This window comes from Rhinolophus ferrumequinum, chromosome 22, assembly GCF_004115265.2.
Source record: "Rhinolophus ferrumequinum isolate MPI-CBG mRhiFer1 chromosome 22, mRhiFer1_v1.p, whole genome shotgun sequence".
In the NCBI taxonomy this organism is placed as follows: Eukaryota; Metazoa; Chordata; class Mammalia; order Chiroptera; family Rhinolophidae; genus Rhinolophus; species Rhinolophus ferrumequinum.
Window position 1 is genome coordinate 23,283,721 of NC_046305.1, and position 13,371 is coordinate 23,297,091.

The 13,371-nt window shown below is 47.0% G+C and overlaps 1 protein-coding gene across 2 annotated transcripts in view; it reads left to right on the plus strand.

The window, feature by feature from the left end:
• The window catches only part of PLXNA2 (plexin A2), a 207,363-nt gene that overhangs the window by 93,389 nt on the left and 100,603 nt on the right, over window positions 1–13,371 (plus strand). For both annotated transcript variants that reach the window (XR_004421527.1, XM_033092346.1), the window contains exon 4: window positions 1,521–1,655. Coding sequence is in view for 1 of the 2 variants with exons in the window: in XM_033092346.1 (XP_032948237.1) it covers window positions 1,521–1,655 (135 nt within the window). In the remaining variant the exon portion in view is untranslated. The remainder of the gene's footprint in view (window positions 1–1,520; window positions 1,656–13,371) is intronic.

Consider the following 13,371-nt stretch of genomic DNA (forward strand, 5'->3'; position numbering starts at 1 on the left):
GTTCCAAGCCCGACTCAAGTCCTCAGATGTTATAAAGGAAATAGAAAATGCGTTCCTGCCTTCAAAATGTTGACGGATGTACACACAAGTGAAGCAATTAGAGAACAATTTAAATAGGTCGTCAATACATGTTAGCTAGTACATATACAATGAACAAATCAATTGATTATTATCCTAGAACAAAACATCTGGTAGGAAAAAAAAGGCATGAGGGTGAGGTGCAATTAGTGTGGTGGACAGATTGGGGAAGGAGATTGGAGAAGGCTTCCTGGAGGAAGTGGGGCTTGAGCTAGAGGGGTTTCTATGCATAGAGGACAAAGAAATGAGCCAGCAGATAAGGAACATTGGTCAACAGTCAGCCACTATGGGGAGAGAAAGAGGATGGGTCCCAGTCAAATCAAGGACTCCTAGCCACCAACTTTTGGAGGGCCTTAGGGACTTCTCCCACTGAATCTCAGTATTCTGTACGTATAGTGCTTAGACTAAATTAATGCTTTTCAAGCCCCAAGACCAACAGTATCCACATAACCTTGGAGTTTGTTAGAAATGAAAATTCTTAGGACTCATTCCCACTGAATCAAATACTCTAGGGGTGGGCCCAGCAATACATTTTACCAAGCCGTCCCCATTCCCCCCACTCCCAGTGATTCTCAGGGCATGCTAGTTTGAGAACCACTGTATTACATCAGTGCTTCTAGACTCTGGCCACTCATTAGATTGACTTAGGGAGCTTTGAAACCCAAAAAAGATGCCTAGGCCCCACCCACAGAGATTCTGATGAATGGACCCAGCCCTGACATCCATATTTTTTAAAATTCTCCAGGTAATTCTAATTTGCAGCCAGTGTTGAGCAGTACTAGATTAGATGATGTCCAAGTCCTTTCTGGCTTACTTACCCAGGATGGACTCTAAGAGACTGAGCCAGGATTCTCGGCTCGCTGGATCTCACCAGGTGGATTTGCAGACGTTCAGGGGATATGTTTGGGGCCAGAGAGACATTCCTGAAATCCTAAAATCTTGAATCTCTGGATGACCAGCTTTACGATGGTTTGTGTGATTGTCTTACCATCCTCCCTTACCTACCTGAGACAGAAACACTCTATGCAGATGTTGATTTTTTCACTCCAAACACAAATGTGAACAAGCACACACTCACTTGCAGACACTCCCATCACACAGTGCAATGAATATATGTAGACACACACAAGAAGAACCATATAACGATATTCAAAACCACACGTAAGGGCATATATATGCACACACAAATAAACCCACTATCAGGAATCCCAGACTCAGCACACTCAGACCACCTGAAAAATTCTTCTTCTTTTTTGGTGGGACGGGGCTGTTTGAATTAAGGTGCACCTCTGTCTTCTCTGCTGCCAGCGTGGTTCAGGGTAGCAATTGGTTGCAGGGTGGAATGATTATTTTCTATCAAGCTACGTGCTCTAGGCTGAGGCAGGTAAACCACAGAGGATTGCTGAGCACAGATACTGAGGAAGCTCTTGTTTCTTTCACAGATTCGAGCCGATGGTCCCCCCCATGGCGGGGTCCAATATGAGATGATCTCTGTGCTCAAGGATGGGAGCCCCATCCTCCGGGACATGGCCTTCTCCATTGATCAGCGCTACCTGTACATCATGTCGGAGAGACAGGTAAGTTCCAGCACCGATCCTTGCTTTCCAAAGCCTAGGAGGAGCTGATAACCTGTGACTTCTGTTCAGGAGCTGTTCCATCTAACAAGGGACACCCCTGGGCTTGCTGCTCAGGAGTCCTGGGAGAGGCAGAGTCCATGGAGGCTTTTGCAGGGAGCCAGAGAGAAGCAATGGGGGGCAGCCACTTCCCGCAGGCTTCTCTCTAGTCTACAGCCCCTGTCTCAGCGCGTGATGAACAGCCCCGCAAGGATGGGCCAGACTTCACAGAGCAGCTTGGTGTGATTAGGAGGTAGATTTACTGCTCCCAGGCCCACAGAGTCTGCTGCTCAAGGGAGCCAAAGAGGTGTAAATAATCCAGGTCTCCAGGCTGGGCCCAATCCTGGGAGAGACAGACCCAAGAGAGTGCCCCTGAAGGAGATAAAAATCTTGGTCTGCATCTTAGACTGAGCAGGGTAGAAGCTGGCCAGCTCTAAGATGCTGAAGCTCTTCCTGCAGAGCTGGGGAGCTCTGAGAAATACTTATATCCTCTGCTTGGTAACAACTGACCAGGTTCCCCACCCTCTTGGATGGAGTGTTCTCTCCCCAGATTGTGTTTGTTCTGGCTATGTAAGGGTGCAGAGAGAAGGCAAATACAGGGAGAGCCATGGTGAAGGGCAAGACAAGCAGGGAAGATGGGGGACTCACCAAATCAATGGAGTTGCAGAAAGCAAAGCAAAGACCTTAGGAAAGTCTGGTTTTTTCCATTCATTCAGTAAGTGGGTCAGCAGTTGTTCAGCAGAAGTGGTGATCTTGGCATTGACCTCAACACGGTAAGCCAGATAAAAGCCAAAGATGGAGAAAAAAGACTATCAGTCTCTCTTGGTACTGAGGACAACCACTTAGGCTAGGCAAGGAGGCTGGGCTGGAGGACCAGTGAGCTTTCACAAGGTGCCGCCCAGGTCATGTGTCATTCTCAAAAAACTCTGCTGAGATTCCAGGTGACCTTGATCAGCGTCACCCTGCTGTTCTCTTTTCCTCCTTTCTTGTTGAATGTAAGAATTCTGAATTCAGGGATGATGGATGAGTGGAGGAAGGAAGGAAGAGGCGAATGGGCACATGACAGCATAAGGGAAGCAGTGATGCAGGTCTAACTTGAAAATTACTTCTTGAGAATAGATGACACAAATCATATGCTAATTGTATGCAAATTACATCCAGATCCTCTTGAACCCACCTGTCTTCTTACCTCCTTTCATGTGGCCCCTGCAGTTGAGGCATAAACAGGTCCAGATGGGAACTTGATAAAGCTGGAGGGGGCTTTGCCTAACCTAGCGTGGGAAAGACAGTCTTGGAAGTGAACACTGACCTGTCATTCCAATAAAACGGTGCCTCCCATCCCCAAAAAGCATTACTGGGAATATATTGGGAACAATGTACTGGGAAAACATCAAAATGAATGGGACTTGGTTGCTGCCCTGAAGTTGAAGTCTAGAAATATTCTGTCTTTTCTTCCTATTCTTTCTTATAGACAAAAGGTTATTTTTTAAATAAAAATGGTAGATGGTCACTATACAAATTCAACCAATACATACGGAAAAGAAAATAACAACAAGTCCCTAAACCCTACTACCCAAAATGTAACACGTTGTTAACGTTTGGTGAACACCATTCCAGACACTTCTGCAGGAATATACAGATAGAGGGATGGATAGATAAATGGCGACGTGGATAGATGGATAAAAGGATGGTCAGATGGATCAAACAGACCCACATTATACATGATATTTTCAAAAGACATTATATATGGCTGAGGACCAGGTGGTTAGAGCTCTTTCTTGGGTTCCTTGAGCCCAGCGAAGTGGAAAAACAGAAACAGCAAACAGTAGTGACCGATGAGGCCTTATTGAAACCAAGATGTCAAGACATGCATTTTTCGGTTGCTTGTCTTTTTCTCAAATGGGATGTTTTCTGAAATTGCATTCAAAATGTGATCAAAGGAGAGGGCCTGAGCCAGTGCTGGAAGCTGATGAGTGGCCTTCGGGGAATGTAATGGCCTCTTGAGACCGTATCTGGCTTCACCTCTGAGATCATCAGCCCTGGCTAAACCAAGTGTCCACACAGCTTATTTCTAAATATCCTCTTCTTCACCCTCATCTTCTGCCTCAGCTGCCAATTTCTGTAACAATCTGCACCAGACAGAGGGGTTTCCGCAGTAGCCAGTCACACTGAGTAGATGTAGGAAGAGTTTGGGTTGAAAACCCTGGGGCTGTCTCTAGTCAGGAGAGGTATTAATCCAGGGAGCTCCCTATGCAGGTGGAGCTGTGATCAGTAGGCAACGTCTAAGGGGGATGTGTGGTGGCGCTCTAAGGCCTGTCACCTGGAGAACTGTAAATCATGTGGAAATAGGTATCAGGTGACTTCAGCAGGGGCTCGGGCCAGGGATGAGGACCAAGAACAGCTCAGGAGGCCCATCTATCTGAATCCGAACAGGTCTGAGTAGAGTGTTCGCAGACAGCTCAAAAAGGAAACTGTTTAACGTGTGGCAGCAGAACAGTCAGTGAACATGAAGTCAGATGACTTGGGTTCTAGTGTGGTTTTTGCTATAACCAGAAGTATGGCACTCTGATAGCTCCAGTTTCCTCCCTTAGAAAATGAAGGAGTTGCATCAGACAATAGGGTTGTCTCTGAAGTCCAAAGCTTCTTACTGGGATCCACCCCAACGTTTTACAGCCAGGTGACCTTAGACAAGTCACTGCACCTCAATGTGTTTGACAAGGGTCAGTGTGTGGCCCGGCAGAGACAGCAAATGGGAATTTGTTTTACACTGCCCCAAGTGCCACACAAACAGCCGTAGTGAAGATTTTATATGGCTCCTTCCAGCTCTCAGGTTTTCTGATTCCGTTACTAAAGAGAGTAGTGGCCGTGGATGGTGATCAGAAGGAAGTGAAGTGGCAGGTTGGTGCTTCCAGGAGGCCTCGGGCTGAGCCAGAAGATTTATGTTCTAGCCCTGGTCCCACTTCTAACAACTGGGTGACCTGGACCCTAACTACTCAGGGACTCAGTTTTCTCACCTGAAAGAAAGAATAAATCTCTCTCTCCAGTCTCTTTCAGATCTTAAAGAGGCTGTCTCAGGTCTTGGCATTGGAGAGACAACAGCAGTAGAAAGGCTTGAGGTTAGACCAAAAGAAGAACTTTTAGAATGAGAGTTTATGAGGCCATGTGTATTTGTATGAATTTTTCCCCCAAAGGGTGAACACTGCAGAGAGGGCAGAAATGCTGACTGGTGATGGATAAGTGTATTCCTGTTCTGAGGCAGTGACTTAAGACTTTGGAGTTGTCTAAAAGACCTAAGACTTTATAAGACATCATGGGAGTGAGGCTTCCCATCACTTCACTTTGTAATAAATCTCTGGGCTGCCAACTCTCATTCCTACTTTCACCTTGTCCCCAACTCTTATCTCGCTGTTCCCTTCCTCACCCCCCCAAACATGGCACCTATTGTATTCTTGATGCCATCCATCATCTGAGAGTAAAACCAAGTCTCTGGTCTCAAGTTCTGCCTAGAGAAGTTTTCATCTTCCCACAGAGCTAGAACAATCCAGTACAGCTCATGTACTACCCCCGCCTCTCTCTGTTAATTAAACGTAATTAAGAAATAGAATAGCAAGAAGTGTGGGGTTGTTAGTGCCCCTGCCTGACAAGTTGAGTTAATGTACTGTTCGTAGATCTAAGGTCATCCAATCCCAGGGGCAATTTTGGGACCCGGTTCCCCTATCCTGTTAATCGTCCAGATACTCCACTGATAGGATGCCCGCCTGGCTCTTCCCTAGAAAGTCCACCCAGCTTCCTCAACAGTGAATTGACAGATGTTACGGGAGTGAATACAAGCCACTCCCTTATCTTCAGTGTCTAATGGAAGTCAGACAGTGAGTCCAGGGAAAATCAGGCTGCGAGCCAAGTGAAAAACTGAGCAAGATGAAAAGAAACTCGATAGCCCCAGTTTCCACCCAACTTGTCAGGCTGGCCACTCCCAGAAAGGGAATCTAACTCCATACTCAGGGTGGATAGGAAAGGAGTACAGGGATGGAAGCAATTATTCTATTTTATACTTTAATTAGTTTGAATTAGCAGAGGGAATAGAGGCATAAAATGATCCAGCGAAGGGTGAAATGGAAAAAGGGAGTCACAGTGGAGAATGGATGTGTGCAGGCTAGAAAGGGCCTTGGGAACAGCAGAAAGGCTGGTGGTGGGTGTGTGGGGGGTTGGTGGGGGTTTGGGAGCTGCTGTCTATTTCAAGGCCTGGAGAGGCAATATAGCACAATGGTTACGATCTGGAGCATAGGAGTCAGACTGCTTTCCATTCAATCCATGGCCACTTCCTAGGCATGTGGCTTTGAGAAAGTTATTTCACGTCACTGAACCTCAGTTTCTTCATCTGTATAATGGGCCTACCAATGGTAAGTGTTGTGAGGATTGAAAGAACATACATAAATGACCTAACACTGTGTCTGACACACAGTCAGTTCTTTCAAATAGTGGTAGTAGATATCATCATCATTGTTAATAGTAGTATTATTAGAAGTTCTCTGGAACCCCAGAGATGGCAAGAAGCATTTCCACTTAAATTATGGCTGGGACAGAATTCTCAGTCTTAGTCAAACACCTCCGACCTGCCATTCCTGCAGCTGCCTCCCAGGGGACACCTCAGAAGCCTCTGGCCTGGCCGAATGACAGCATCAGGCTGAGTCGCTCATAATCTGCTATTTATTTTTAAAATCCAGGAATGTGCCCAGCAGACTAAACAGTCTCGCTCCCCTTGACATAAGCAGAGGCAGCCCTGGGCCCGCATGTGAGGCTCAGGAGGCCAGCACTGCAGCATCTGTGGAGAGAAGGGAGGGGACCCTGAGTCCTGGTCATCGCCCCACCCTCAGGGCCCTGTCTGGCTCTGTGTGTAGACACTAGGCCAGAAAGGGGCTGTCTACTCGGCTTTCCATTTTTGGCCTCTCCAGGTAAGCAAACCAGTCTCAAACTCATTGCAAAAGATGGTCTCCCATTCTCCAAGTAGTGGACACTGAGACTCCAGTTCTGAAGGCCCTGAATTTGTCTGTAGTTGGCACACTCTTCTGGGCATTTATTGCTACATAACCAACCACTTCAAAATTTAGGGTCATAAAACAACCATTTATGAAGCTCACAGACCATGTAAGTCAGGAATTCAGATGCAGTGCACCAAAGAGAGCTTTCCTCTTCTCTACAACATGAGTAGCACGGGGTGACTAGGATGAGTAGGGGCTAGAATCGCCTGGGGGCTAGAATCGCCTGGAAGCTACTCCTCTCGCATGTCAGACATCTGAGAACTTAGATAAGGCCTCTCCCCGGGTCATGGACTTCCTCTTGGTGGCCTCAAGATAGTCAGCCTTTGGGAGCATGGCAGCTCAGGGCTACAAGAGTTAGGTAGAAACTTTATTGCCTTTTTTATGACTTAGCCTTAGAAGTCACATAGTTCTCTCTTCCACCCACCTCTTCACCTCTCTGCGACCAGTCACTCCAGGTGATTCTGATGCGTGTGGCCCACGAGCACACTTTGAGAAAGAAGGCTCAAGGCAGATAAATCCATGGTTTCCTGTATTTCTCCAAGCTCCTGTGGCAGTCTTGCATCAGCCTAGTCAGAAAGCAGTCCTCCTTGGTGGTCCACCTTTGGTACGCAGGGCAGTGGATAACAGGAAACTAACCTGCATGGATTACAGGAGACTGACTTTTTAACCACCCCACTTTAAGTCATTTAAGGGGCATGAAGAACTTTGGGCATTATTAGAAACAAAAATTATTTGAAAAGATTGTGAAGTTACCCTTCTCTGAAGGTCTCAAGTGCAGGACAGATTCCCCACCCCTAGTTCCAAGCGTTGGGCGATGACCCTGTGCAGGGTGGGGAGGAATACACCAGACCCGTCCACGTGCCGTGGCACCAATGTCCAGCCAGCTTCATCAGAGAATCGATTTTGGTTTCCTTGATTTGGGGATGGGCCTGTCAGCTATAAACTTGGACCTAGGGTAAAAAATAAGGGGCATTTTCAAAGGGCCTATTGTGATATTATAGTAGTAAGTCTCCTACCTGTGGCCACAGCCACTGAGCAGCCAAGCCCCAAAGGCATCTGAAGACTTGAGGAAGGAGAGAAAAAATATGGGAACGATGCTTCCAGATGTCCCCTGCTCATTTATTTTGACATCTCAGACTATTATTTTGATTCTGCACATTTGTTTAGTCCAGGCGATAAGCTTCCCAGGGCGCAGGCCGAGCGTGCCAAGGTATATTTTTACAAGGCGGTAGAAGTCTCAGTAACAGGAGCCCTGCCTGCTGCCTGGGCCGGGAGGCCTGGGCTGAGCCACAGGGAGGAGAGAATGTGAGGGAGCAGGGGCTGGAGTGGAGCCTGAGGGACTTTGGGGAGAATTACAGAGTTTGCAGATTAGGAAAGTGAGGATAAGCGAATTTCTGCTGCACTTTTGTTTTCAAATGTGTCACTTTCAATCCAAGCCTTTGATGCACATGTGTTTCTGGTTAAGGACACAGGACCCCAATGTGGGCCAGGAGCTGAGTGCACATCTCAGTGCCTTTCCCAAAGGAAGGGCGGAATCCTCCCTCCTGGGGGAGGGGGAACAGGGAACAGTGGCCACCCCAAGCCAGGGGCTTGGATTTTTCCCTCTGTCTTTCCCCCTGTTTCAAAGAGGCTGACAGGGAGCTGATTCCTTGGCTATTAATATTCTTATTGGAGCATTTTTGATAAATATTTTCACACGAGGGAAAGGAAATGCAAACCCACCCTATTAATCAGACATTTGGCTTGTTGTATTTAAGAGAGAAAACTCCAGCTTCTTATTTTAAAATCCTTTGGTTTGGAAAGAAATGATTGAACACAATGCCCAGGCTGGGAGAACTGGTGCCAAAAACACTCATTTCTCTAAATGAGCAGGGGGGCTGGAGACTCTAATCCTTGGCAAGGGATTTCATTTCTCTTTCTAGGTAGGTATTTCTGAATGCTGACACTCTGACTGCCCAGAATGATGTTCCCACGACGGAGAGATAGGAACTCATAGTGCCTCGATACCAGAAAGAACCCCAACAACCCCCACACTTGTTCTATATTTATGTATTTCTATATTATTTATTTATGTATTTGTTTATTTTGCCCCCCACTTATTTGAAAATAAGAAAACTGATGACCAGAGAGGGAAGGCCCTTGCCTAGGCCATCCTCTTAATTACCAGAAGAACCAAAATTAATCCTAAATAATGTCCAGCCCAGCATTTCTTCCCCAACTTAACAATAGCTGCACTCAGCACAGGCCAGAAAGAAAACTGGTTGTGTTAAAAGACTTTCAATTACAAAATTAAAACAACCTGGGCTCCAGAGAGTCCCTGAAGATTGTCCCAAGGGTCAAATTAAAATAAGGGAAGATTTGCATACATTTGCATACATAGACTCATTCATTCAATAGACCTTTAAGTGTCTACCATGTATAATGCATAGAGCTGTCTACTGACAAGTCATTTGCATATGCAGATATAGGTTGGACAATCTTTCTAAGTAATAGGCTAGCGAATACCTTTAAATAGGGCTGCCCTGAAGATACCGTGTATCCCCAAAAATAAGACCAGGTCTTATATTAATTTTTGGTCTAAAAGACACATTAGGGCTTATGTTCATGGGATGTCATCCTGAAAAATCATGCTAGGGCTTATTTTACGGTTAGGTCTTATTTTCGGGGAAACACGGTAGGTACCTTCTTGATTTCTTTCTGCTCTTTTCAATGCAACACCCCATACTGGTAATTGTGCTTTTGTGTAGCGATAAATAAAATAGAATCCCTGCCTTCAGAGAGGTCACATTCAGGCTGGAAGAATGGTGTGTAGATATATTACAATATAAAGTCAGCACTGCTATAGCAGAGGTATACCATGTGCTCAACGATTGAAGTGAGTCATACCAGACAGGAAGGTACCCGTCCTTGTCCCTCCTTTGGGGGTTCACTCAGACAGAGGACTCACCTTTTCTTGGACAATAGCGATCCAGAGCTGGTTAAGTGTCAGAGATTATGTCATGAGGAGTAGCCCTTTATTTTATAGATGAACACAGGAGACCTGAGGGAGAAGTGACTCTTGAGAAGGAAGGGTCTTCCAAGCCTGACTATGAAGAAGCAGATGGTGATTGATGATGGGCCCTAGACTCTGCCCGTCTGCCTGGGTTCAAGTCCTGGCTCTAACATCGCTCTGATTGCTGTGTGACCTTGGGCAAGTTTCTTTATCTCTCTCTGTGCTTCGGTTTCCTCATCTGCAAAGTAGGCATAATTTTGAGATCTGCTTTAGGATTAAGTTAAATGAATGAGTACATCACAAGCACTCTGAAAAATACCTGGCCCATATTACCTGCATAATAAATGTTAGTAGTAGTAATTATATTTCTATGGCTGTGCCCCTACACACAATCACCAGGCCAAGCCCTACAGATCATGTTCTGCGTATAGCCACACCTAAAAAAGAAAAAAAATTTAACTATCCTACCTTGCCTCTCAGCTCTACCTTCTTTAAGATGTGTTGAAATCAGCTAACTAACATTTAGGTCATGTTTCTCTTATTTTAGTTTACAAACATGGCCTCAGCTACTACAACAATCCGTAGGTTGAGATAAGTGGTATTGTCCTTGCTTTTTTTTACAGATAAGAACACTGAAATTCAATCTGACTAAGTAATTTGCCCAGGGCCACCAAGCTGGCAAACATCAGGGCTTGGACTCTACCCCACACTTCTGAAGCCAAATCCACACCTTGGTTTCCTGATAGGCGCCGTCTGGCGGCCTCATGGGAGCAGAGGGCACCTCTCCTCCTGTTCCCTCTCCACCCAGCTCCAAATTAAAAAGGGCTCAGAGGCGGCCTTCAAGGCTCCAGGAGACCAGCACTCACAAGTCCTCACTTAATACCTGCACGGAAACTGGAGCAGTGCACTTTTTTGTTTAAATAACCAAGAAAGGAAAGTGAGCACTGCCCTGGGCCTTACATGAACAGTCACAGGAACTGTTTCTGATGGCCCGAGAGGCGTAGGAGAGAGAGCCGTGCTGAAGTTGCTGCTGCTGTTTATCCTATGCAGCAGGCCAGGCACTTCACCAGCATTATCTTGACTCACTACAACAACCTTGAACGATAGGTATTATCACCCCCATTTGATACATGAGGAAGACTCAGCAAGGTTAGGTGCCCCGAGCAAGGCTGCTCATATAACTCGCAGGGGCAGAGCCAGGTTGCGGTGCAAGTCTGTGTGATTGCAAAGCTCCTGCCCTGCCTGCCTTCCCCCAACTCCACGGAGACCCACCCAGGAACTCCAGCGGGGGCCGTCATGACTCCCCTGCACATGTCTATCCCTATGCACAGCTCAGCCTATCTGGCAAAGGCAAGCCTTTGCGAGGAGAGCAGATGCAGAACACATGACAGGCGTTGCACCCAAGGCCCGATTCGCCACTTGGGTGCAACTCCAGGTGTGAACCTGACAAACTGGTATTGGCTCAGAGGCTGGCGCCAACCAGGGGTTCTTGGGTTCTAAAAAGCTTCTGTGCTTGCCATCTTGAGTCTTACTTATCCAGGCCCAGGGCCCCACGGTGACACCCCAGAAGTTCTCAGCCTGTTTTTTAGCTCCAAAGCTCTCCCTCATGCTCCCTGTGTTGAGTTTCTGTAATTGAATGTGTTTTATTTAGCCCATAACATTTAGTGCCACTTTGGATTTCCAATCAGTCTTCAATCAGACATGCGAGTCTGATGCGTTTTGTTGTTTTGATCCACACAAAAGATGGCAGCATCAGAGGAGCCGTCATGAAAAGTTATTTCCATCTGCTGATGACTAGGACAGTTACTGTGATGTGAAGACACAGCTTCAGAGGTGCCAAGACAGGCACCAGGCGTCAGGGAAGCGGGAGGGAGGAAAGAGGAAGTCAGTGAACCTTGGGAAAGAAGCATAGTGTGAAGTTTGAGGTGCATGGCCCAGCCCGTACAACATGGTCCCCTCCAGAGAAAGTGGGGGTGTGGGTGGGTGTTAGGAATTAGATGACTTGAGGCTCCTTTCTATGTGGGGCGGGGTCCTGGGTGCCCGGGTGGGAGGGGAAAGGAGTTGGTCTCTACTCCAGCTGCTTTCTCACACCAATGGCCTGGGTCTTTTATCCAGAAGAGGTTCCATGCACACAGGGTTCTGCGGTGGGAAGCTGAACATAGGTCAATTTCTCCAGAGAAACGCTTCTGAGCTGCTCAGCCAGAAGTGACCAGCTGTGCTGGTTTACAGAAATATTGGGGGGCTTTTCCTCACTGCCTGTGAGTTCTGGCCAGCCACCCACATATGCTGCCTGTCGGGCGAGGTTTCTCTCTGGGGCTGGTCCTAGAGATGAAGTTTAGAATGCGACTGAGCTGTCAGGGAGTTGGCGGAAGGATAGCAGAGGGGTGATGGGAGAGTGACAAGGGCGTGATCAGTTAGGATTCTGCCTTCGACTAATCATCAACGTGTCTCAACCACTGCAGCTGTGTTAATGCCAACTGGCGCCTCAGTTTCCCCATCTATAAATTGTATTTGAATGCCCCCTGCCGCCAAGACACGTGGGACATTCTTTCTAGCCCTGAATATGTTTCAAACAGCAGCTGTATGCACAACACTCAGAAGGTGACCTGGGTGCGGTGTGCATGCACTTGTGAGAGCAGGGTCGTGTGGGGATGAGTGAGATGGAGCAAGCTTGTGTGTTCGGGGGTGTCTACACGAATATGGCTCTTTCCTACTAAAAGGCAGGGCTCTAATCACTGGAGGAAAACAGGTCCATGTTCCTTCTCCTCAGCGCTTGTTCTGTTTTCAGAGCCCCACTTGGCTGCATTTTTCCAGCTGGCCCTTGATGTTTCTGTAGCCCACTCAGCTCAGGGACCCAACGCCTCAGCCACAGTCTTCATTTCATAGTTTGCATGCTGCACAGATGAATTCCCCAAACCTTTGCCTCTTGGCACGAAGTAACCTTCCTCACTCCCCCTCCGGTTATTCCCTCTCCTCACCTCTACAAACAGGTTAGGGTTTGAAATTTGCACCAGGTCGGAGGAGAACTGGCTCTGTCCTCAGCTGTCAGCGGTTTAGCAAACACTCTGGGTTCAGCCGCCGTTCCTCAAGTAATGTTTAATGATGAGAAGAGAGAGATGGGAAGAGATGAGAGTCAGGCAGAAGGAAGATTGGAAAGAGAAAAATGGACAGAGCTGAGAACAATGTCTACTTAACCACTCAGCCACCGGAGTAATTCATCAAACAACCTTTGAAGACCTATTGGGCGCACAGAGCGTGTCTTCACAAAATCAGACATACCTGAGGAAAACAGAAAAGTCAGCGGTGAATTACAATACAGTATGCAGGGCGCAGGAAATGCATGAGCGTGTGCCACCAACAGCTTGTGAGTCAGGGAAGGTGAATCATGAAAGAAATGTATTTCACCAAGTGGAATAAACACAAAGGAGCATTTCTTAAGTGAAGGGCAGCATGGAGACATGAAAGAGTTCGGTATATTCAGGGCATATTCCCCAAATTTTGTTACTGTTGGAGCTAAAGGCAAGCATTAGGAGACATCAACCCTCACAGAATATTCACAGCACACAGGCAAGCAGGCTTCAGGTGGACTTAACCCACTGACCCTTACTAAAATAAAAGGAGCCTCAGCCCAAAGATAGGGTGCTTCAGG